This window comes from Equus caballus, chromosome 17 (genome assembly GCF_041296265.1).
Source record: "Equus caballus isolate H_3958 breed thoroughbred chromosome 17, TB-T2T, whole genome shotgun sequence".
In the NCBI taxonomy this organism is placed as follows: domain Eukaryota; kingdom Metazoa; phylum Chordata; class Mammalia; order Perissodactyla; family Equidae; genus Equus; species Equus caballus.
The window spans coordinates 19,460,902-19,484,981 of record NC_091700.1 but is presented as its reverse complement, the minus strand read 5'-3'; the positions used below and the strand labels follow the sequence as shown (position 1 = coordinate 19,484,981).

Below are 24,080 nucleotides of genomic sequence, written 5' to 3'. Positions count from 1 at the left end.
GATGATGAAGGAGGGCCTGTAGGCAGAAAGCTTCTGGAGAGAAGAAAATGTAAGAGTCATCTTACTGAACAGAAAATTACACCCATCAGAGAAACATATTATGAGCTAAATTGTGTTCTCCCCAAATTCATATGTTGAAGTCCTAACCCCCAGTACCTCAAAATGTAACCATATTTGGAGATAAGGTCTTTAAAGAGGTAATTAAAACGAGGCTGTGGGAGTGGGCCCTAATACAATATAACTGGTGTCCCTATAAGAAAAATTGATACCACGTATGTGCAAGCACAGCAGGACAACCAGGTGAAGACACAGTGAGAAGGCAGCCATCTGAAGCAGGAAAAAGAGGCCCGGAACAGATCCTTCCTATGACCCTCAGAGAAAACTCACCTGCCAACACATTGATCTTAGACTTCTAGCCTCCAGAGCGGTGAGAAAATAAATATCTCTTGTTGAAGCCACCCAGCCTGTGGCATTTTGTTACGGCAGCCCTAGCAAACCAATACACACAGTAATGTTGCTGTGCAGTGTTGAGTTCTGAATTGGGGTTGTGGCCAGAACTTTAAACAGAAACTAACAACCCTAACAATGTGCTTTTCTACAGCAATATTCAGCAGTTAAGTGGGTTTCAAACAAGAAAAGGCAAATGGTAGAGTTCATCCAGAGGATTTTCCAGTGAATACATGGGAGACAAAGACACTGAAGGTGAATGCATTATCCTAAATAAATCATAAAGCACCCTCCACCCAGACATCCAAGGCTGAAAATTAGGAGTCATACAAACGGTCACAAACCTCTGTTGATTCTACCCGTTAAACTCTCTCCACCCCCACCATCCAAATTCAATACCTAGCTGGATTACTATAATAGCCACCAGGTCTCTCCATTCCCAGTCTCTTCCTCTACCAAGCCATTCTCCACAATGTTTGTTTTGTTTGTGAGGAAGATGGTCCCTGAGCTAACATCTGTTCCCAATCTTCCTCTACTTTGTCTATCAGACACCACCACAGCATGGCTTGATAAGTGGCATGTAGGTCCACGCCTGGGATCTGAACCTCTGAACCCAGGGCTGCTGAAGCAGAGTGCACCAACTTAACCACTATGCCACTTGGCCAGCCCAACACAGTGTTTTCCATTATTCAACTAATTAAAAGTTTTCAATGGCTCCCCGTTACTTATGTGACAAAAGCCAAACTTAGTGTCACACAAGATCTTTCATGTTCTGGTCCCTGCCTACCTCTTGAGCCTCATCATCTATCACTTCTCTTCCCCACTCCCAAGTACCCTACACTGCAACTAAACAACTGGCAATTCCATGAATTATCACTAGACTGTTACTTCCGCCTGCAATTCCTGCCACCCATTTGCTTGACAAACAAAGAATCTGCTCAAGGATCACTTCTTCTGAAGCTTCTCTTGCCTCCTCAGGCAAGGGTGATAAACGGCCCTTTCCCTGGATTCTTTTTACAACCTGTACTTATATCCATGAAGTCAATCATCACACTGTATTACTTATGCTGCATGTTTTATTCAGTGAAACAGTGAACTCCTTGAGGTTAACACCAATAGCATCAGGTCTCACTGAAGATAGACCCTCTATAAATATTTGAGAAGTGGACAACTGCTTGAAACAGAGCCCCAGGAGCTGTATTACAGATATAAGTCAAGGACCGTTCATAATGCAAGGTTGGCACAGATATATTTTATTACACATGTGATTATTAACAGTTCTGTGGCAATGAGCTTTGCTTGTTGGTGAAAAAAAGATTAACTGTATGATGGCTGTGGTGGTAACAGTTGCAGAGTTTTAAGGAGAAAAGTCAAATGTTTCAACAGTGTTGCCTTGGCCAAGAAGTGACTGAAACAAAGCTACAATCTTTTATTTATAGTAGTTAGTGTGCTATATTGAAATGAATATGGTCTTCAAATAAACCTAGTCCTGAATTCTGTCTTTACAGAGTTTATTAGCTGTGTGAACGTGGAAACGTTGCTGACATTTCTGAGCTTGCTTCTAGTTTGTACAGTGGGGATATCTATTTCGCAAGATTGTTTTAAAAATTAAATATGATTAACTGTGCATTAAAACACCTGTCTCCTCATGAATTGCCTTCCATTTCTTCAGATTCAAGGTTTTAATATCCTTCTGCTTCTCTGAGATTCAAGTTACCATTATTTTATCAAACTCCAAAGTCAGACAGCTTCTGAGTTATACAGAGATCAGAGCAATAGAAGTAGTTGTGGTATTAAGCACGTCCCCTGTGCCTTCTTTCCTCATCTTTCTCCTAAACAGTGTTGGCGCTCACCATTTCCAGGTATGAAAATAAAAGTTCAGAGATACTAAGTTGCCCATATGCACCAGAGACATTTCTGTGAGCTATAAAAAGCATTCACCAGGTACTTAAACAAGAATATGACCTACCAACAACATAGTTCAGCTTGGTTAGTCAACTGTCATGTGTCAGGAACTGTTAGGTGCAACAAATAAAAAAAATCAATGTCTGCACCAAAGCCTACACATACCAGTGGGAGATACTCAAAATGTGAACCCTGTAACTAACAAAACATGGTATTTTTTGTCAATGAAAAGAACATTCAATGAAAACATTCAGTGTAGGCAAATGAGATTGGCACTCATACATCAGTCTTGCTGTTTTACTACCTTCGTGGAAAGCCATTTGGCAACGTGCACCACGAGCTTTAAATGGGGAGCTTTGGGCACTAAATTCTACTTATCCATGTGACCTCAATGTATTTTCAAAAAGTATATGACTAAAAGAAAAAATATACGTGAATGAGGATTATCTCTGGGTAAGGGATTGAATTTTTTCTTCTACATAGTTTGAAAATTTTCTCTTAAAAGCGTTTAAGTTACGATTTCTGGACTATACAGTAATTCAAACCCAAGTCGCTCTCATTACTGGGAGTGGGGTTTTAGACAAGTTCCTGAAATGTTTCCTCACATGTAAAATAGTCCCAAGCGATAAGATTACTGTATTTGGTAACAAATGTAAAGCGCTTGACTATTTTTACTATCTTCAGAAAAAGGTTATTTGAAAAAACAAACAATTTTCAACTGATGAATTGTATGGTCTGTTTATTATATCTGAATAAAGATTTCTTAGAAAACACCTTCATGTAGCAATTCTGTCCACTTTAAGTAGCAAATCCCAGAAAACCCCGCTATTTTTAGGAGTAAGTTTAACTGGAAAAGCTCAGTTTTTCATTTACATGAGGCCATCATTGTCGACAGATGGAAAGCAAACTAACATTGCAAGACGAAGCTCCCAGCAGCAGGCCCGCTCTGAGGCTCGGGGCTCGGGGCTCGGGGCTCGGGGCTCGGGGCCCGGGGCCCGCAGCCCGCAGCGCTCCGCGCGGCCGCCGCCAGGACGCCCAACTCCCGCCGAGCGGCGCCGCGCACGCGCACGCGCTTCCGGAGGCTCCGCGCTCGGCTCCAAGCCGGGGACAGAGGGGCAGCCCCGACGGGCAGAGCCGAAGGGGGCTGACCGGGCTTAGGACCATTTCTTGGTGACGTTGAGGTGGCTGAGCTGGTCGACGACAAGTCTGTGCGGGGGGAACCTGGACACGCCGGCCGCCTTGATGGCCTCGAAGGCCGCCGCCCTGCGGCCCGCGGCGTGGCCGAACTCCTGCTCCGCCGTGAGGTAGGGCGCGCTCAGCCAGTAATGGTTCTCCGCCTCCGTCTCCAGGCGACGGCGCATGTTCTGTTTCGCGTGGAAAGACACAGCCCGCGGCCGCCGGTGCTTCCCGATCCACTGCCGCCCAGGAATGCGATTGCGGCGGAGCAGGGCGGTCAGGAACATGGCGCCTGTCGAAGGGGACAGAAGCCGGGAACGGCTGGCGACGAGCCGGCCGCGGCACCTGGCAGCAGGCGCGCGAACTCCGCTCGCTGCCACGCGCCATCCCGAGAACGCGCACCGCCCCCGACCCCCGACTCCCGACCCCCAACCCAGAAGGCCGCGGTCAGCCCACCCAGGGTGGACTGCCGAAGGAGCGGACGCCAGCAGCGCCGAAATACACCCACTCACTCACCACGCGCGGTCCTGAGGAGCCCCGCGGCGCCCCGCACGCCGGCCCACACGACGCCGGAAGTGCGGCCGGTGCGCGGAGCCTCTTGGCTCCTTCGCGCGAGACTTCAGCTATCGCGAGAGAGGATTTGTGCGATTCTGCGGGACCAATGACGCTTCCAGCGCCAAGAGTTCAAACGACTGGCGGGCCCTGAATCCGAGTGGCGGTGTTTCCTCACGCCCGGGGTCCTGCTGAACAGTCCTCATCCATGGAGCTGATCCGAAGCTTCCATGGGAAGCTGCGGTCTCTGGCCATCACCCTAGACCGCGAGACGGCCTGGCTGCAGCGAGCGCTGCACGGAGAGGAAAGCGGTGAGTGAGGCAGGCGGGCGTTGGGTGGGCTTGCGGGCGTTGGGTGCACTTGCGCGCGAGGGGCCCTCACGCTGTCCGCAGCCGTCCGGGGTGCGCGTGTCAGAGGGCACTAACAAGGGACAGTGCACGCACAGGAAACGTGACTTGCCTGCAGTGGGAGGAGCGCTTCGGAAGAGCTGTGGGGTGAGGTGGTACACCTATCAAGATGCTCGACCTCTCGTTAGCGCAGCTGCCAGGGGCCGCAAGTGCCGCCTTTTCGTTGCTTACTCGTATGACCCCGCAAGTATGACTGTTTTAGTTCTGTGTGCAACCACAGTACTCTCCTTGAATAGTGAAAGTAGCACGTTATTATGTTGCGAAGAGGAACAGCGGCATTTAGGAAGAAAAATCTAAATTAACAGACTGAGCTCATAATGCATACACTAATTTAGACATGATATGCTTTCAAGTCACATATAATGTGTGTTTATCAATAAAAATACAGTATAAGCAAAATTACACTTTCTTTTTAAAATGCAGCTATTTAGCAATGTTCTTTACATGTGTAGTGACTTTTGTTTCACCCAAATGGTCCATAGTTGCAATAAAAGTCTATATTTTTCCCAACAAACCATATTTTCAACACAAACACTAGTACTTACTACTGGGGGGAGGGGGTTTGTTGTTTTTTGTTTTTTAAATAAATGAAGCAAAATTCTCTACTACAGACCTTTGTATTTTGTGGTCTAGCGGTTAAAATCTGGTGCCCTCACCGCCGCGGGTTGGTTCCTGGTCAGGGAACCACACACCCGTCTGTCTGTCTGTTGTCACATTGTGGTGGCTGCTGTTGCCATGATGCTGAAAGCTGTGCACCAGTATTTCAAATACCAGGAGGGTCACCCATGGTGGACAGGTTTCGGCGGAGCTTCCAAACTAAGACAGACTAGAAAGAAGGACCTGGACACCCACTTTCGAAAAAATAGGCCATGAAAACCCTGTGAATAGCAGCGGAGCATCGTCTGATAGATCGTGGGAAGGGGAGAGGACGGCGCAGAAAGACCAGGTTCTGCTCTCCTGTCCCACAGGGTCGCTAGGAGTTGGAATATCCACTCTACGGCACTAACAACAAAACTTTCGTTTTATAGGTTTTTAAAAATTATTGCAAGAGTAGTTCAGATTTTGAGATTATTTTATAAATGTCATAATTGTAATGTGCCTTAAAATAGTTTACCCTATAGACACAGACTCCTTACTATAATTATATTGTGATTAGTGTTCCAGCCATTTAAAAATGTTTACTCTTGTGACTGTAAAAACAATGTATGTACATGGCAAAAAATTTGAAATATGGAAAAGTAGAAAGAAGAAAATAAATATGTCCTGTAACTCTGCCTTCAGAAGATACCTCTATTAATATTTTAGTAGCTTTTCTACCATTCTTCTTTTTAGAGTTGCTTTGTTTTTGTTTGATTTTGTTTATATAGTTAAGATAATGCAATAAGACACAAAATTGTGTTAACATTTTTGGATTCTTGCTATATAGGTGAATTGCTTTCCGCAAAGCTTGTGCTAACTTACCTTCTTACCAACGTATTACCTGTGTACACAAATTCTGCATTTTCTTTTAGCTTTACAAGAAAAAGTTGGAATAATTTTCAATTCTTGGCCCATATATATTACAGAAAATATGGAATTGTGACAATTAGAGAAAATTATCACAAAAAATTTCACCTTTTATGATTATAGTGATGAATCATTAAATTGGTTGACTTTTTAAAAACATCTTTATTGAGGTATAATTCACAAAACATAAAATTCACTGTTCAAAGGATACAATTCAATGGTTTTTAGTATATTCACAGAATTGCACAACTGTCATCACAATAAGTTTGAATTTTCATCACCCCTAAAGGAAACTTTTCCTGTGTGACTGTTAACAACCATTCCCCATAATCCCACCCTCACCTATCGCACTAGCCTTATGCAACTACTAATCTACTTTCTGTCAATAGATTTGCCTATTCGAGACATTTCATATAAATGAAATCATACAGTATGTCGTCTTTTGTGACCGACATTTCACTTAGCATAATGTTACAGAGTTCATCCATGTCTTAGCATATATCGGTACTTCATTCCATTTTATTGCTGAATAATGTTCCCTCGTATGGATATATCACATTTTGTTTGTTCATCAGTTGATGAACATTTGGATTGTTTCCACTTTTTGGCTATTATGAACAGTGTTGCTGTAAACATTTGTGTGCAAGTTTTTGTGTGAACATAATGTTTTCAGTTCTCTTGGCTACACAATTAGAAGTGGAATTGCTGGGTCATATGGTAACCCTATGTTTAACTGTTTGAGTAACTGCCAAAGTGGTTGCACCATTATACATTTCCACCAGCAATGAATGAGGGTTGAAATTTCTCCACATCCTTATCAACATTTGTTGTTGTCTGTCTTTTTGATTATAGCTATTCTAGTGTGTATAAAATAGGATATCATTGGGTTAGGTTTGCATTTTCCTAGTGAAAATTGGTCAACTTTTAACAGGTAGAAAGAGAAGATCTTCAAAACAAGCATGTTTTAGAAAAGAGAAATATAATCCTTTTTTAAAAACTGCTTTTACATTATATATATGACCAACTGATAAATAAGAAAGGTGACAGTGCAGTGGGTAAAGAATGTCTTTTCAGTAAATGGTGCCAGGTTAATTGGACACTAATAGGGAAAAAAAGAAGGGATCTTGATCCTTACCACATGCCATATACAAAAATCAATTGATTGTAGTTCTAAATGCAAAAAGCAAAACAATAAAGCTTTTAGAAGAAAACATAAGTGTTGCCATTGGCAAAGATTTTAAAAATAGGACCAAAAGTTTCTCACCAGAAAGGAAAAAATTGCTGAGTAGGACTAAAGTTTTAAAGAAAGGCCTAACACTTTTCTTTGTGATTGACAGGATATAAATTATAAGTAAATACCTATAAGGATTTTATAATTCTAAGAAACTATACTAAATCATATTTTCTATTCTTTTTCCTTATTGTACTTTTTCCTTTCATTATTCATATCGAAGACTTTGAAGATTATCCACTGAGAATTTTACATGACCTTCATTCAGAAGTCCGGACTCTAAAGGTATCACTCCTATAATAATAATTTATCATTTATATGTGGCACTTTTTAAAATCTAAACAGATTGTCAAAAGTTAGAGAAATTATAATGTACTTTCTTCTCTCATAAAAGGGTGATGTCAGTATTCTTCTTGATAAAGCAAGTTTGGAAACTCAAGAAAGCATTGGTTTCATAAAGGCAACAAAAGTACTGATGAAAAAAAATTCAATGGATATCATGAAAATAAGAGAGTTTTTCCAGAAGTATGGATATAATCCGCGTGCCAAGAAAAATTCAGGTGTGAATAACTTGAGTTTTATAGCATTTGTTTCAGTATTAAAGAAAGAAGGCAGCATGATTAAGTGAAACTACTGTAGGCTTGGCCATGGTTTCTAGTTCTGGCTCTGCCGTTATATGACCATCATTTGATCATCTTTTATTCAACACTCACTGTGTGCTGGATGCAGTGCTGATCAGTGGGCAATATAAAGACAGTCCTTGCTGTCCTTTCCAAAATGATAGATGAGCGCTAACACAGTGCCAGGTGAAAGAAGAGTATAAGATAAATCTATGTGACTTGAGGATAGTTGGTTTCTAATCAGCTCTGCCAATAAATAGCTGAGAGACCAACCTTCAGGCATGCTATTTCATTGTTCTTGTTCTCAGTTTCCTCTTCTGTAGAACAAGAGATTTTTGGCTATATAAATTGATAGCCCTTTTTAGTTTTAAAATTCTAATGAAGGGTAGTGTAGGACGGTGATTTAGAATTTAGAACCAAACTGCCTGAGTTCACGTCTGATTCCACCACTTACTAGCTGTGTTATTTTTGACCAGTTACTTAACCTTGTGCCTCAGTTTCTCATTTGTAAAGTGGAGATATTTAATAGTATCTACCTCTGAGGTTGTATAAGGCTTAAATGAGATAGAATTTGCTTAGAATAGTACTTGGCATCTTAATTACCCAGTGTTAAATATTGTTATTGTTATGTCCATACTAACAGTATGCTTCCGTGTCTTCATTTCTATTATGAGAATGATCTTTGTACATAAATAAAATATTAATTGAATTCAACAAATATGTATTGAGGATATGTATGAAAGATATATTAAACAGTCCACATGGTATAAGGGACAGAACTCATTTGACTTTGGTGTGAATAAGCCATGGATTCAATTATTGGCCCCACCAGTTACTACATGTGCGACCGTTGGTATCTTCTCTAAATTGCTTTTTCCTCACTTGTGAAATGGGGATGATAATACATTCCTATGGGGTAGTGATAATGGTGATGATTTTATTTATATCCTTTTCCTTTGGACCCAAAAGATTCTGACAGGGATCTATAGCAATGTCTGATAGACCCCATTTCAACTCCAGACTTTCCTTTAAAAGATGGAGTAAACAGAAACAAAAAAGGTCATTGTCAGACATATAAAAATGCATTTCAATTTATAACAAGAAAAGTACAAATATTTTCTTCTTAGAATGCAACAAACAGGAAATTTTAGAAAAAATTTTTCCCGTTTCTTTCAGTAAATATGTATGATTGTTACAATTAATATTTCTAATTTAGCAACCAAATGACATTTTTTCAATATCATTTAAAACAAATCTTTTTGTTAACTCCCTCCCTCCTAAAGCCTAAACATGGCAGCATTTGGAAGCAAAAGACATGGGCTCAAGCCTTGGCTCTTTAAATTTTATCAACTGAGTGTTCTCCAAAATGTTGTTTAGTACCCTCATATAAAAATGAGGAAAAAATATCCTAAGATAATTTGTGCTTGGAGCAGTTAATATGAAAACTAAATGGAGTGAAACATATAAAAATGCCTATCCCATGGGAGATTCCAAATACATTTTGTGTCTCTTCCTTCATTTCACCCTCTCCTTTCTCTTTTCCTTCTTTCCATCACCCCTTTCCAACTACTGATTCATACATTTCTTTTCTTTTCTTTTTTCTTTAAAGATTTTATTTTTCCTTTTTCTCCCAAAGCCCCCCGGTACATAGTTGTATATTTTTAGTTGTGGGTCCTTCTAGTTGTGGCATGTGGGACGCCACGTCAGCATGGCTTGATTAGCGGTGCTATGTCTGCACCCAGGATCCAAACAGTGAAACCCTGGGCCACCAAAGAGGAGCATAGAAACTTAACAAGTCGGCCCACGGGGCTGGCCCCCATACAACATTTCTTTAACATACATGTTACATTTGTCCTTCTGCATTTTCCTACACCCATTGCATTCTCTACTTTATTACCTTGCTGTCTCACTGAAGCCCTATCATTTGTTAAGTTAATCTCTGCCCAGATCCTGACCAAATCCACTTATCTTCTTTCTAGTTATCTTTTTGATTTTCTGTTGTCTCTTATACCAAAAGCTAGTATTTCTTCCTCTTGAACTCTTTCTTGGTGCTGTAGGTGCTATCCTGGATGTTTTAACTCCAACTTAAGTTTCACACCAAATTCATTAACCAGTGGTGTACCCAGGAAATGGCAAAGGACTGTGGGAAAAAGTATAGTTGTTAGTAAATTATTTAGTCTTAAATGTCCAGTGTAGTGTTTAAGGGTATGGGGTCTGGAGCCATATGTAACCTATAGAAGGTGAGAAGCTACAGGTCTGTCTAATGCTCTCCTATTAGTTCTCTCAACTAGGCTTTTGATACAGGTATTCCAGACTGACTGAGGATAAAAATTTATCTCTGTGTAACAGTCTTTCCTTTTTAACTTAGGCATCTGTAAGTTAAAAATCTAAAGTTATAATGTTATACTTTGTGTTAAATCCAGATCATACTTAATTCCACACACTGTAATTAATGTCATTAAATGATAAAATAGTTTCATAATATATTAAGAAAGACTGATAAGTCACATTAACTGGGGAAGAAGTAAGGAAAATGGACTTTTATTTGTGGGTATTGATTTTTCAGTTTTTAACACTTTAGTGTATTTCCCTTCTCTACTGTGTCATCAAAATGGTATATGGGTAGACAAGAGGTACATGTCAGAAATTTACTAAACGGACAATTGAAATAAAACTTTTAGAGACTAAGGAGAGAATCAGGACTTCTGCTGATTTAGAACGTTTCAAATGAAGCTATTTTATGTGCTTTTAGTACATGAGATTTCCTGGTTTGATGTTTGACCAGAATATGACCTCCTTGGTTTTTCCTCCCAGTGGATGAGCAGGAAGTCATTGAGTCTAAACCAGAGTCTGCTAAGCATGAAAATCTTCAAAAGCCTGATGTGAAGGATGATTTGTCTGACCCTGCTGTTCCAAGCGGTTCTGTTTCTGAGAAGTCTCCACGTAGTCCACAACTTTCAGATTTTGGACTTGAGCGGTACATGATATCCCAAGTTCTACCAAACCCTCCACAGGCAGTAAACAGCCATAAGGAAGAGCCAAAGATCATAACTCCATCTTCCAAACAGTCACCAGTTAAGGTAATAAAGACTCCAAAATGCGCACTCAAGATGGATGATTTTGAGTGTGTGACTCCTAAATTAGAACACTTCGGTATCTCTGAATATACTATGTGTTTAAATGAAGACTACACAATGGGACTTAAAAATGTGAAGAAGAATAAAAGGTAAGCAGCTTCCTTACAAGGCACACTTTATGTAACTTTCTAAATCTTTTGCATTTATTGATTTTTCCTAGAAGAAATATGATGTTTCAGACAATATCTTTCCTTCAAAAGGTTTTCAGATACTTCTTATTTCAAACTTTGCTGAATCGCCAATTCTGTCGGTAAAGTGAGCTATTGGTTTCCTCAGGTTACATGAGGGCCTGAAAAAAGATGGCATTTGGTGGGATAGAGAATAAAATTTAAGGGGTAAAATTAGTAAGAATTTGTGACTTATTTTGTATGGAGACCTGGGAAGAGAAGCAGATCCAGGATGAATCACAGATTTCTGCTTTCTTGCCCGGGGTGATGCTCAGGGAAACAGCTAAGATAAGAGTGCCTTCCGGCTGGAGGTAAGGTGATGGATTTACATGTCGATTTTGGATTTTGGGGTGCCTGTAGAGGTGCTCTTAAGCCTAGGTTTTGTAACGTGAATTTGAAGCTCAGTGATGAATTTCATGCTACACTAAAGAGATTGGGGGTGATTTGTATGGAAATGGTAATTAAAGACTTACATTGAAAATGAAAATACCACGTTATCAGAGTAGCCAAGCAATGTCTAAAGATAAATCCATAGCTTTCTGAACTGTAATTATTAAAGAAGGAAAATAACCATTCAACTCAAAGAGTCAGGAAAAAACCACACAATTCTGGGGAAAAGAGAAGAGAATAAACACTAAAGATAAAATGTGATTATAAAAGATTTTTAGAAGAGTAGAATTGATAAATCTAAGACTGGTTCTTAGTTAAACATAAATATAAATGACAAAATTAGGAACTAAGGCCTATATTTTTTATTTTTTTAAGCTATTAGAAATACTGCAGGATATAGTATTGGGAAATTTGGAAGGTTTAGATAAATGAAAGTTTTTTGAAAACAATACAAAATTATCAAAGCCGACTTGAAGTAGAAAACCAGGATAGAACAAAAGTCAGAGAAAAACTGAAAAAAGTTGTCAGAGAACTACCTCCAAAAAATTCTGGGCACAGATGGTTTTCTGGATTAATCCTTGCACAATTTCAGAGAACATATATGTTCTGTCTTACATAAGAAGTTCTTTTTCTAAGAAGGAGTTTTATGTTCTAGTGCAGGTGCCAACACCTCACCTGGGGGGCTGCAGACCCACAAAACCTCTCCATGTTCCATTTCCTCACTAGTAAAATGGATGTACCATACCCATCCTGCTTACCACAAAGTCAGTGGGGGTATAATGTATACAAAATTATAAAACTGCCTTAAGAATGAGATACTATGAAAATAGTGATCTTTAAAAAGAACTGTCTGTCTCAGGGGTCTACAAACTGTGGCCACAGGCCAAATCCAGCCTGCTGCCTATTTTTATAAATAAATTGTATTGGAACATAGACTCAAAAAAATGTTATTTTTCTAAAATAGAATAAGACAGAAAACTCTGCAGTGTAGTTTATGAGATTGGTATACCCTGATACAAACACTGAGAAAGCACACAAAAGGCAACTGGCCCAATCTAATTTGTGAATACAGATGTAAAAATCCTAATTAAAATACTCACAAATTGAATTCAACAGAATGTTAAAAGTATAATGGGCAACTTCCAAATTAAGCTTATCCCAGGAATGCAAAGATAGTTAATATTTGGGAACTTATAAAATACATTATTTCTATGACTCAATAATGAAAAAAAGGTACAATAATCTCAATAGATGCCAATAAGGAATAGGAGAAAATTTGACACCTGTTCTTCATTTAAAATGCTTGGTCAAACTCTAAATGAAAGGATGCTTTATTAACATCATAAACCATATAGAGATCTAACTCAGTAGTGAAGCTGTCTGTCACCATCATTCAACATCGTTCTTGATGCTCTTGCCAATGTAATGAGATAGGAAATAGAACTAAGAAAGATTTCTAGGCCATTATTTTGTATCTGGGTAACTCAAGAAAGTCACATCTAAAACATCTAGAAATAATAAAAGTTCAAGAAAGAGGCTGACATAAGATATGTTTTATATGAAATAACTATTTAAAATAATATGCTTTCCTATATTTTATTAATAACTAGTTGGTAACTATAGTGGAAAAAGGCCATTCAAATTTAGAGCAAAAAAGTAAAATACCCATGCCTGTTGTAGGTGAAAGGCCTATATGATTAAAACCTTAAGACATTTCTGAGTTATATAAAGGGGAAGTTAGGACGAAGAAAGATATATTCCCGAAGAGAATGACTGGATATTATTAAGATGTTTAATCATATCAAATTAATCTATAGATGTCATACAATTACAACAAAGCCTCCGTAGGATCAATAGAATTTTTTTTTAAGTTGGAGAAAGAGGGATATTTGACAAAATGATTCTAAAGTTTATTTGGAAGAATAAAAAGTAAGGATAGCTAAGAAAATAATGAAAAATAATAGTAATGAGGGGACTTGACCTACTAGATACTAAAATATATAAAGCTATAGTATGTAAAATTGTATAAAACTGTCACAGAATGGACCTATAACTGGAACAGAATAGCCCAGAAGCACACTCTAATTTACATAAGAATGTAGTATTTCCTGAAGGTGTTTTTGAAGTAAAGATTATTCAGTGAGTTAGGCGAGGACAGTTGGTTGACTGAACCATCTTGAACTAGTCAGTGATACTCCTCAACTATATTTTAGACATCTGGGTAATTGCCTAAAACACCCTAAATAAGATGAGTCCAGAAAAATGCCAAGGGTTTAATCTGTATTTGTGTACTCGTAAAATTCCACTTTATGATTTTGAAGCCATGGGCTATACAATTCCCATATTGGAACTGAGTTGAACTTACAACTTTCCTTTAAGTCAGAGATTCTCAACCAACTTCTAAGTCAAAACTATCAATACAAAATGATTCTTAACCTTTTTTGGGCCATGGATGTACATTAAAAAATAAATAAATATATATATATTTGTTCCATGGGATTTCTGTTCAATAAACAGAACTGAATGTTCATCCAGATTTGATGAAATATAATAAGATTAAATTTTTTCCCAGAGATTTAATACTAACTTTTTTTTTTTTACCTTATAATTTCCCTGTGAGTCATGCCAATGAGGAGGCCATAGACACAGAACCAGTGACCAATGATAATTTCTTTGCCACTCCTGGCCTCGTAATCCAGCAGGTGGGAAAAAATGGTAAGTGTAAAAATCAAGTTACTTCTCAGCTATACTCCTTCTAGACTATCTTTGTACAAAAATGGTTTTGTCGCCTTGCAGATGCAGCCTTCTGCATCTTCTCAGTTCATAATGTTGGATTATATTAAGTACCATTCCCTTCAGGTTCAGCATGATTTCATACACAAGGAAGATATAATTTTCTGGTATGTTTTTCATACTCTTGCTGATTATTTTAGTATTTGTCAGCTTGTTTTTAACATTTTAACTTAAAACATATAAATATATATAAATTCACCAATCTTTTGATATAGGGCCATTAGTACCTTTAAGTTTAGCTTCAGCCTGTTGATTAGAGTTCTACATTATCTTTCTTATGTAAACCACGCTCAGATTACCTCAGCTACCATTTCAAATTTTGTGTTTTTTTAAGTAGTACAAGAACTTAAAGAAAATTTTCATTTGTGTTTTCATATTTGTCCCAGCAAACATGAAAACATTGGTTTCCATGAAAATAAAAAATAAAAAAATCCTGGAGTTTTATGATTTCTTTGAATAATTATTTATAATTGTTTGAGCTATACCAAATTCATTTGCAAGTTTTTTAAAGTAACTTGTCTTTATCAGGTCTTTACAAAGTTTTGGACATATTTTCAGAAAACTTCTCTTTTTCTTCTAATTTCAGTGACATTAAATTAACAAGTATTGCTAGCATAAACAGGAAAAAATACAACTGACTCATAGTAAGGTTACAGCTCGACTTATAAGTTAAAACATGATCATATTAAAGAGTAACCTATTTAAAAAAAGAGAGAGAGATTGGACCACTGCCTCACACTATACTCAGAAATTAATTCCCAGTGAACTGTAAACTTTTTAGAAAATGATAAAGGAGAATATCTTTATGACTTCTGAAGTGGAATGGATTTTTTAAAGAATAGTTGCTAGCTGAAATCCTTCAGGATGTTTTAGAATGTTATGCTTCAGCCTCCTCCCTTTGATGTTTTCCTTCCCTCTCTCTATGCTACTTTGTGCTTTTGTTAGTTTTCTTCCACTTTCCTATTTCTCTTTTACAGAGTCTAAATTATTGTTTTAATCCATTGATTGAATTTTTACTCCAATGAATACATTTTCTGTTTTCTAAGTTTTTTCTTTCAAATGTAACTGTTTCTTTTTTTTCCTTCCATTATATCATTCTCTTGCTTAGGATTTCTGTGCCATCATTTATCTCTGAATGTTTTAAACACATGTATCTGAAAGACTCTTGAAGGTGTTCATTCTCGTTTACTGCTCTGATTCTCTTTCTTGGGTGGTGCTTTCCTCACATGCTTTTAGTTTTTAACTGTGAACGCATCTTCAAATCAGGTTGTTTTCATTGGAAGTTCTGTGTGCCATTGTCAGGTCCCAGGTCGCCCCTGTGGAGCTGTTTCATGCTTACCCTAGCCCAGGCCCCTTGGGTTTACCAATTGCAGACAAGCTTTGAGGTTAACTGCTTGGCTCAGAATACGAGCTCTGGACACAGGGTGAACTCGGATCCCACAACTGTACACTGTATGGACTTGATATTCTGATTTTTCAATATTTTTCCAAAGAATTTCTACCTTTAGCTTAGCTTGCTTTCATCTTGTTCCCCTGGAGCCAGTATCCGTGGGCAGATATTTTCTAGTCCCTGGTTCACAGCCTTTACTGCTCTTCTGGGCTTTCAGCTTTATGCATCATGCTGTGTTTCAGTTCCTCACACATCAGAGCCTGTGCTCTTAACTCCTGTCTGTGCTTGTCTTAGAATCCCAGGTGTTTAGATATATGCGGTTATCAACTACATGGCAACATTTTGGCCAACAATGGACTGCATATATGACAGTGGTCCCATACTGTTAGTACCACATAGCCTAGGTCTGTACTAGGCTATACCATCTGGGTTTGTGTCAGTGCACTCTGTGATGGTCGCACACTGATGAAACCACCTGAGGGTGCATTTCTTAGAACGTATCCCCATTGTTAAGCAATGTATGACTGTACTTGGAAATATCAGATTAAATAGATGTTAACATCTTGGTATATTTGCTTCAAATCTTTTTTTTAATTAAAGTTATACATAAGGCTAAATCCCCAGCCCCACTCCATTATTCTCCTTACCTTCCTCCCCAAAAGTAATGATTATTCTATAGTTACATTGTTTTAAAATTTCATAAGTGGCAAGATCCAATTCATACTTTCATATCTTGCTTTTTTCACTCAAGGTTATGTTATTTATATTAATCCATGTAAGTCCAGTTCATCTATTTTAATTGTTAAGCAGTATTCTATTGTATGAATTTTTAAATTTTATTGATTCACTTTATTCATTTGCTTATTAAGGGATAGTTAAGTTGTTTCTATTTTTTACTATTACAGGCAGTGCTCTAATGAATTGTCCCCCGTGCACGTGTTTCTCATATCTAGGAGTAGATTTCTAGATCAAAGGGGATGCGCATCTTCACTTATTCTAGAAAATGCTAACTTGCTGCCTAAGAGTGGCTGTTTTGATTTATTCTCACCGGCAGCAGTATTTGAGTTCCTGTTTCTCCACCTTTTCTAACACTTGATTTTTAGACTTAATAAAATTTTGTCAATCTGATCATTTTTCTAATATGTTTACTTTTTCTATTTGATTTTTTTTAAAGATTGCTTTCATGATACTATAGATATCAAATGTCTGTACAGTAGTCCCCCTTATCCGTGGTTGCAGTTACCTGCAGTCAATCGTGGTTCAAAAGTATTAAATGGAAAATTCCAGAAATAATTTATAAGTTTTAAATTGCTCACCATTCTGAGTAGTGTGATGAAATCTCAACTGTTTTGCTCGCCCAGGATGTGAATCATCCCTTTGTCCAGCGTACCCACGCTGTATGTACTACCCACCTGTTAGTCACTTAGTAGCCATCTCTGTTATCAGATGGCGGTCACGGTATTGCAGTGCTTGTGTTTAAGTAGACCCTTACTTTACTTAATAATGGTCCCAAAGCACAAGAGTAGTGATGCTGGCAATTCAGATTTGCCAAAGAGAAGCCGTGAGGTGCTTCCTTTAAGTGAAAAGGTGAAAGTTCTTGACTGAATAAGAAAAAAAATCCTATGCTGAGATTGCTAAGATCTACAGTAACTTTTATTATAGTGAACTACTATAATTGTTCTATTTTGTTATTATTGTTGTTAATCTCTTACTGTGCCTGATTTATAAATTAAACTTTATCATGGGTGTGTATGTATAGGGAAAAACATAGCATGTATATGTATGGTTTGGTGCTATCCCAGTTTTCAGGCATCCTCAGGGATCTTGGAACGTACCCCCTGTGGACCAGGGTGGGCTATTGTGTGTGCATGGTGCTGTTTCTAGGATCTCTTTTTTTGTTCCAATAGTCAGTTTTTCCATCCCTGTCTAATGTTACTCTATTTATAATTACTATAGCTTTAGAGTAAGTCCACTATCTTGGAAGGCAAGTGACCTCCTCACTCTCTTCCTCCTCCTTTTTCTTCTTCAGAAATTTGATTTTCTCCATAAGGTCTTACACAGTTTTTAATAGATTTATATGTAAGTATTCTTTTTTGTTGCTATTGTGAAAATATCTTTTTTCAAATTATTTTTGTTTGTTTCTCTTACACTAGAACTATTCATTGTTGTATATTGTACTTATACCTTGCAACCTTGCTGAACTGTTACTAGTGCTAATGATAATTAGATATATGAATATGACAGTTTTTTTTCCTGTCCAATCAAGCACACACTATAATTTCTTAAATTAGTAAAAATAAAGTACACAGATTATATTGACACAGATTATGACTTAAAAGTTGAAATCTTTATTTCAACTTTATTTTAAAATATTTATTTTCAACCATTGTATGTGTCTTCTAGATGCTGAGTATACAGATTCTCCTTTGGCACCCACATTCTGCACTCCTGGTTTGAAAATTCCTTCTACAGGGAACAGTACAGCTTTGGTAATATCTCCATAAAAATGAAAGGTCTACTCAGATATACTACTTTTTCAGACTCAAACAATCTGTTTAAAAAACTTAGACTAATGCAGCCTTGTAATATATTTCTGGAGAATAATTCAGCAGCATATATCAACAGCTTTAAGAATTTTTCATACCCTTGAACAATGTCTCAGAATTTATTCTAAGGCACATTGGGACAAAGAAGTTAGAGGAAGGAACAGCATTATTTTTAAGAGCAAAACATGGGAAATAATCTAAATGTCAAATAAGTGAGGAGAGGCAAAATACATTAAGCTATACCCATAAGATCTGGCATTATGTAACTATCATATGTTTTGAAAAACATGTGAACATAGAATGTTTTCAAGAAATATTTAATGATATGGAAAATGACATTTGTGTATGTATACACACACACTTATATACACATACACATGTATTTTATTTTAAGGAAAAAGAATGGATGGAGACAAACCAAAATGTGGTTATCCATGGGTGATACATTTATGGGTAATTTTTATGCTATTTTTTTCCCAGATTTTTCCCAGTGAACAAATTTACTATAATCAAAACTTCATCCGTTTTTAAAGTTGGTGTGAACACTTAAGACAACCAATACAGTAGATTGGGCTGTCCGATAGAACTTTCTACAATGAGGAATGTTCCATAATCTATGCTGTCCAGTATGGTAGCTACTAGTCCCGTGTAGCTAGCTACTGAGCACATAAAACATGATGAGTGCATCTGAGGAACGACTTTTTAATTTTTTAAAATTTTATTAATTTAAAATTAAAATTTAAATAGTCCCATGTAGCCTTGTAGCTACTATAGTGGACAGTGTAGCTATAGATAAACAAAATGCCAAAGCTATCAACTGAAGTATCAGGTTATCTGCCTGCCGCCTGCCATTTACAGTTAACCCACTTCTGATGTTCCTGTTGATGTGGAAGGCACTCTACTGATGTGACTCCCTCTTTATTAGCTTTATTAACTCTGACCCTACGGAGATGGAGTGACTTACCTGACTGCTCAAATCTAGCATGAGTGACTGCATGCTAAGCTTCCCTCAGGGCTGCTTTCTTCCTCTAGGGAGTGAGAGCGTGTGGTAACACTTCTGCTCTTCCATGCTGTCTGGCCCAGTTTAGTGTTGCCTGAACCTGGATGGGTGAATCTGTTTAAATCTGGGGTTCAGTCAGCAAGTCCATTTAGTTTTCATATTAAGCTCTAGCTCAGCCTTTGTTAGTAATGAAGATGGTACTTTGTCATCTATGTGCCATTGCTTTGTTTTCTTGATTTTATTTATTACTCATTCAGGGAAGAAGGGGTCATTTTTGGGCCTACTTAGAGACCCCAAAAGAACTAATAATTTTTATTTACTATATTACTTTATACCATCATAATTTAATGGTTTATTTTTATTCAACAGGTGTCCACAGATTATCCATTATCAAAAACAAATAGTTTAACAGATGATTTGGAAATGAAAGACTGTGCATCATTAGTTTTAAATTCAGACGAGTGCTTTGAGAATTTTGCAAATCCCTCTTCTCCTACGATTTCTTCTTATGAGAATCTGCTCAGAACACCTACACCTCCAGAAGTAACTACAATTCCAGAAGATATTCTCCAGGTTATTTTCCCAGGCTGTTTTTTTTTTTTTCTGATATTTTCTTTTCAAACTAGGATATTTATATTAAAGACCTGAAACTTATATAAACTGTATTATTTATCATTGGGCTAATATGCTGGTTTGGGTATCAAGAACATCTAAATTCTGAGCTTTTAGGCCCAAGCTAGTGACATCATCATACTTTTATGCCCTCTTGGGGCATTTTCTCTTTACCTTTAACTTCATGTTCGGAAATGTATCCTTACAATATTTTCTAATAGTTGTTCAACAATGGCCATGTTGACCGTTGTCTCCATTGGAGATGTTGCTGGCAAAGTCAGAAATGTCATTTACCCTTAGTATTTCAGAGTGGGTTACGATGAATAACTAGATCAGTATTTCTTTTTTTTTTTTTTTTAAGATTTTATTTTTTTCCTTTTTCTCCCCAAGCTCCCCGGTTCATAGTTGTGTATTTTTGGTTGTAGGTCCCTCTGGTTGTGGCATGTGGGATGCTGCCTCAGCATGGCCTGATGAGCGGTGCTGTGTGTCCACGCCCAGGATTTTAACTGGCGAAACCCTGGGCCGCCAAAGCAGAGTGTGCAAACTCAACCACTCAGCCACAGAGCCGGCCCCCATATCAGTGTTTCTTGAACTTGAGACATCCTGGACCTTAGTTTGAGAAATACTGATTTAAATATATTGGGATATTTGATTCTTTAGGACAACATCATTTACCACTTGTCTACTACTGATTTATAATAACTGCCAACCCTAGAACCAGTCTGATTCTTTGAGCATCCCCTCCCTTAACAGAAGTTACAGTGTCTGGCAGTTATTGCTTGGGCAAATGAATTCTTTTTTTTTTTTTTTAAGATTTTTATTTTTCCTTTTTCTCCCCAAAGGCCCCTGCTACATAGTTGTATATTTTTAGTTGTGGGTCTTTCTAGTTGTGGCACCTGGGACACCACCTCAGCATGGCCTGATGAGTGGTGCCATGTCCACGCCCAGGATCCGAACCGGCAAAGCCCTGGGCCGCCGAAGCACAGCGCATAAACTCAACCACTTGGCGACGGGGCTAGCCCTAAATGGAATTCTTAATAACCATTCTAGAAACCTTCCTAGCTTATGGAGAGCTATGAGAAAGATAAAACTACTTGGGAAAATACCCAAATGCCATTAGAATGGACTCATCCTAGGAGATCAGTAAAGTATTTGTTATCCTCCTTCCTCTGTCTTCTCTGCTTTCCTGGGCATTATAATAAACTAAATGAGGAAGGAGTATCTTCTGTCTGCTTCACTGTGGGTGATCCTGCTTTTTATTTCTACATTAAAGCAGAGAAACCTTGTATTTAATGTATCACATTATGTATGAAAAAAATCATAGCTGACATTTCAGATTCTTCTTTTTTCTAATCCTTATTGCTGATGATCTTTGTTTTCAGTATTTATTTCACCTCTTTCCTACATATATTTTCTTTGTAAAGGCTTAATTTGCTCTCAGGGATGCACTGCTACCTGTTTCCATTAACCTTAGAGTACATTTTATTAGAAGGCTTTAGAAATCAAGACTCCACATCCCAGTTACATTTCTAATATCTTCATCTTTTTCTGTGCTATTGAACTGTCTGTGCAGCTAAAAAATTCTGTACGTAACCCATATCCTCAAATTTTCTATGGCTTTTATTGAATGTTTTATAACAAGTTATATGTATGTTGTTCATATGACCTGATAAGGAATTTGCTTTGTTTTAGATTTTATCGAAATACAACTCAAACCTAGCTACTCCAGTAGCAGTTAAAGCTGTGCCACCCAGCAGAGTATTTCTTACTAAATATGAAGGACAGAACATCCAAGATGTTGGCAACAAAGAAAACTGGTGAAAGTGAGTATATTACCATTCTAAAGAAAGTACATATGTTATTTAAGGAGAACATTTAAAAATTAACAGTTGATTGGTAGTAAAAACTTTTTAGTTGACATTTGCCAGCTTAGGTTAACAGCCTCTCTCTTTTTCTTGATGTGTAACTTATGATCCCTGTAACTGAAACTCCCACACTAGCAACTTTGATGATATCATTGGGAATCTATTCCCAACTATTTTATAAGTGTAAAAATACATGGTCACAACATTGTCTCATTTGTTTTGTTGATGGCTACTAATTATACTTGATATTTTTTATTTGTACTTTTTGCAGAAATTCTAGTGGATCCATCCATCCAGAATAGAAATGGAACAGAATGAGATGAAAGCAAAGCTGGACTTATTTTGTAATCACATTCCTACATCTTTCTCCCTTTTTAAAAACCAACCCATATTAAAGATGAACATGGACACTGATGTCATATATGCTTTTTCTTAAGTTTTGATTTAGTTTAACCTCAGTCTAATTGACATGTTGCTCATTCATTCAGTTTTTAAAGATCATTACTATTTCATTGATTTCAAGTTTATGCTGCCTAATTTAATGAATGGTTTAAGTAATATTAAGAAGCAGGATAAATAATTTTTAAAATTCAAATGTTACTGTTTGCTACTCAAATAAGGCCACTTCCAGTATTCTCAGAGCTTAATGGTTATTATTGTCTGCTAGAGCCAGGCTTCTTCCCCGATTCTAGCTCTGCCCTTCTCCTGTCTCCTCTCCTGACTGTCCCACAGTCTTTTACACCTTTTATTTCAACAAGGTTCTTTTAAGACACTGTTGTTACAAATGACAGCTTAAATTAATTTAGGAAAAGAGGAATTCACAGGCCTAGGTAACTGCACTATAGTAGGTCTCAAGTGGAATCAGGGACTTACCTGCTGTCAGGATGTGTTTTTCCTCTTTCTCCTCTCAGCTTTTTATTTCATGTCAGCTCTTTCCAGCACATGGCTGCTGACCTCTCCAGGTTCCCCTTTCCAGCTTGGCTACCCAACAAAGCCTGAGCCTCACTTTCTCTGGAAGGTCCTGATTCATTCTGGGCCAGGTGCCCTTCTCTGAACTGTCAGCTGTCGCCACAGGAGACAGGAACCGGATGCTTCTAGAGCTGATAGCTCCAGACTGCCCTGGGAGACCGGATGCCTCTAGAGCTGATAGCTCCAGACTGCCCTGGGGGACCGAATGCCTCTAGAGCTATCTGATAGCTCTGGACTGCCTTGTTCATCAAGCCTAAGATCCTTCCTTCCAATTTAAGTACAACTGGAAAGTAATTTTATCTAATTAAATTCATGAAAGTACTGTTGGCAAACTTCAGATTACAGCCAATGGAAAAATACAGGCCTGGCATATTGTGGAGACGAGTTAAAAATCCGAGAAGAAATAATTGACAAGTAAAATGACAAGATGCTTCAGAGGCTTAGCTTTCAGGACAGTAAAGATTACCCTCTTTTATGATTGTGCCTTGCAAGTCAAATATGAAGACTTCACATTGTGCTCTCATTTTAAAATTGTCACTAAAACAAAACTTTGTTTATTCTTTGTTCTAGGAATTACTGTGTAGTTATAATTTCTGCTAAATATGGTGTAAAATAAGTTATTTTTAAGATCTTTAGTTTTATTTTTCAAGGTAAAGCTATAGTCACCCTTATATATGATGATGACTCTCAAATGTCTGTCAACTTTGTTTCCCTATTTAAAATACCACAGTTATATGTATGTAAATCCACAGAATGGATGTGACTGCTTGAGGAGGGAGGGGGTGTATTCAAAGAGTACTAAGGGCTGAATCCAGAAGTTCCGCTAACTTTAGAAGATGGAAAGAGGCAGAGCAGTCTAGCAAAGGAGACTGAGAAGAGGCCAATGAAGTAGGAAAAAAAATATTTCAAGAAGAGTGATCAATTCTGTCAGTATTGCTGAGAATCCAAGTAAAAGGACAGAACTGACCACTGGGCTTGGCAAAAATGATGTTATTGACAGCACTGATTTTGATGGACTGCTAGGGATAGAAGTCTGAAGTGGACTGAAGAGAATAAAGCTGAGGAAGCAAAGAATGGATTGAGACAGCTCTTGTGATGAATTTTGCTGAAGGGAGGAAATGGTGTTGCAGCTAGAGAAGGATATGGAGCAAAAATGGCTTTTTTAAAAAAAAAAAGATGGGAAATGTTACATTAAGCATTTCTGATTGCCTGTTAGCGCTCTCCACTTGTTTTGTGATGGCCTCTCAAATTCAGTTTATCCAAAATTTCTCTTTCCCTGACCCTTACCACTTTCCTATGATCTTAAGTTTCTGTTACTTAGAACTGTTTCTAGCTTATCAAGTTCAAATGTTAGGATCTTTCAAGCA

The 24,080-nt window shown here is 37.8% G+C and overlaps 2 protein-coding genes across 2 annotated transcripts; one reads left to right on the top strand and one right to left on the bottom strand.

Annotated features, from left to right (window-relative positions):
- Positions 1 to 1,679: 1,679 nt before the first annotated feature.
- On the bottom strand, positions 1,680 to 3,815 carry MRPL57 (mitochondrial ribosomal protein L57). The gene has a single exon (XM_070240095.1). It carries the CDS (start codon positions 3,813 to 3,815, stop codon positions 3,507 to 3,509), a length of 309 nt encoding a protein of 102 aa, XP_070096196.1. The 3' UTR covers positions 1,680 to 3,506.
- Positions 3,816 to 4,153: 338 nt separating this feature from the next.
- On the top strand, positions 4,154 to 22,158 carry SKA3 (spindle and kinetochore associated complex subunit 3). Its single transcript, XM_005601088.4, has 9 exons — positions 4,154 to 4,391; positions 7,448 to 7,509; positions 7,619 to 7,784; positions 10,659 to 11,070; positions 14,159 to 14,253; positions 18,125 to 18,210; positions 19,637 to 19,840; positions 21,572 to 21,702; positions 22,016 to 22,158. The coding sequence occupies exons 1-8, from the start codon at positions 4,289 to 4,291 to the stop codon at positions 21,698 to 21,700; spliced, it is 1,257 nt and encodes a 418-aa protein (XP_005601145.2). The 5' UTR covers positions 4,154 to 4,288; the 3' UTR covers positions 21,701 to 21,702; positions 22,016 to 22,158.
- Positions 22,159 to 24,080: the final 1,922 nt, after the last annotated feature.

Coding starts and splice junctions, on each gene's coding strand:
- MRPL57 (XM_070240095.1), bottom strand. CDS start 3,815: ATGTTCCTGACCGCCCTGCTCCGCCGCAATCGCATTCCTGGGCGGCAG.
- SKA3 (XM_005601088.4), top strand. CDS start 4,289: ATGGAGCTGATCCGAAGCTTCCATGGGAAGCTGCGGTCTCTGGCCATC. Junction 4,392..7,447: donor GCTGCACGGAGAGGAAAGCG/GTGAGTGAGGCA, acceptor TTCATATCGAAG/ACTTTGAAGATTATCCACTG. Junction 14,254..18,124: donor CCAGCAGGTGGGAAAAAATG/GTAAGTGTAAAA, acceptor TGTGTCTTCTAG/ATGCTGAGTATACAGATTCT.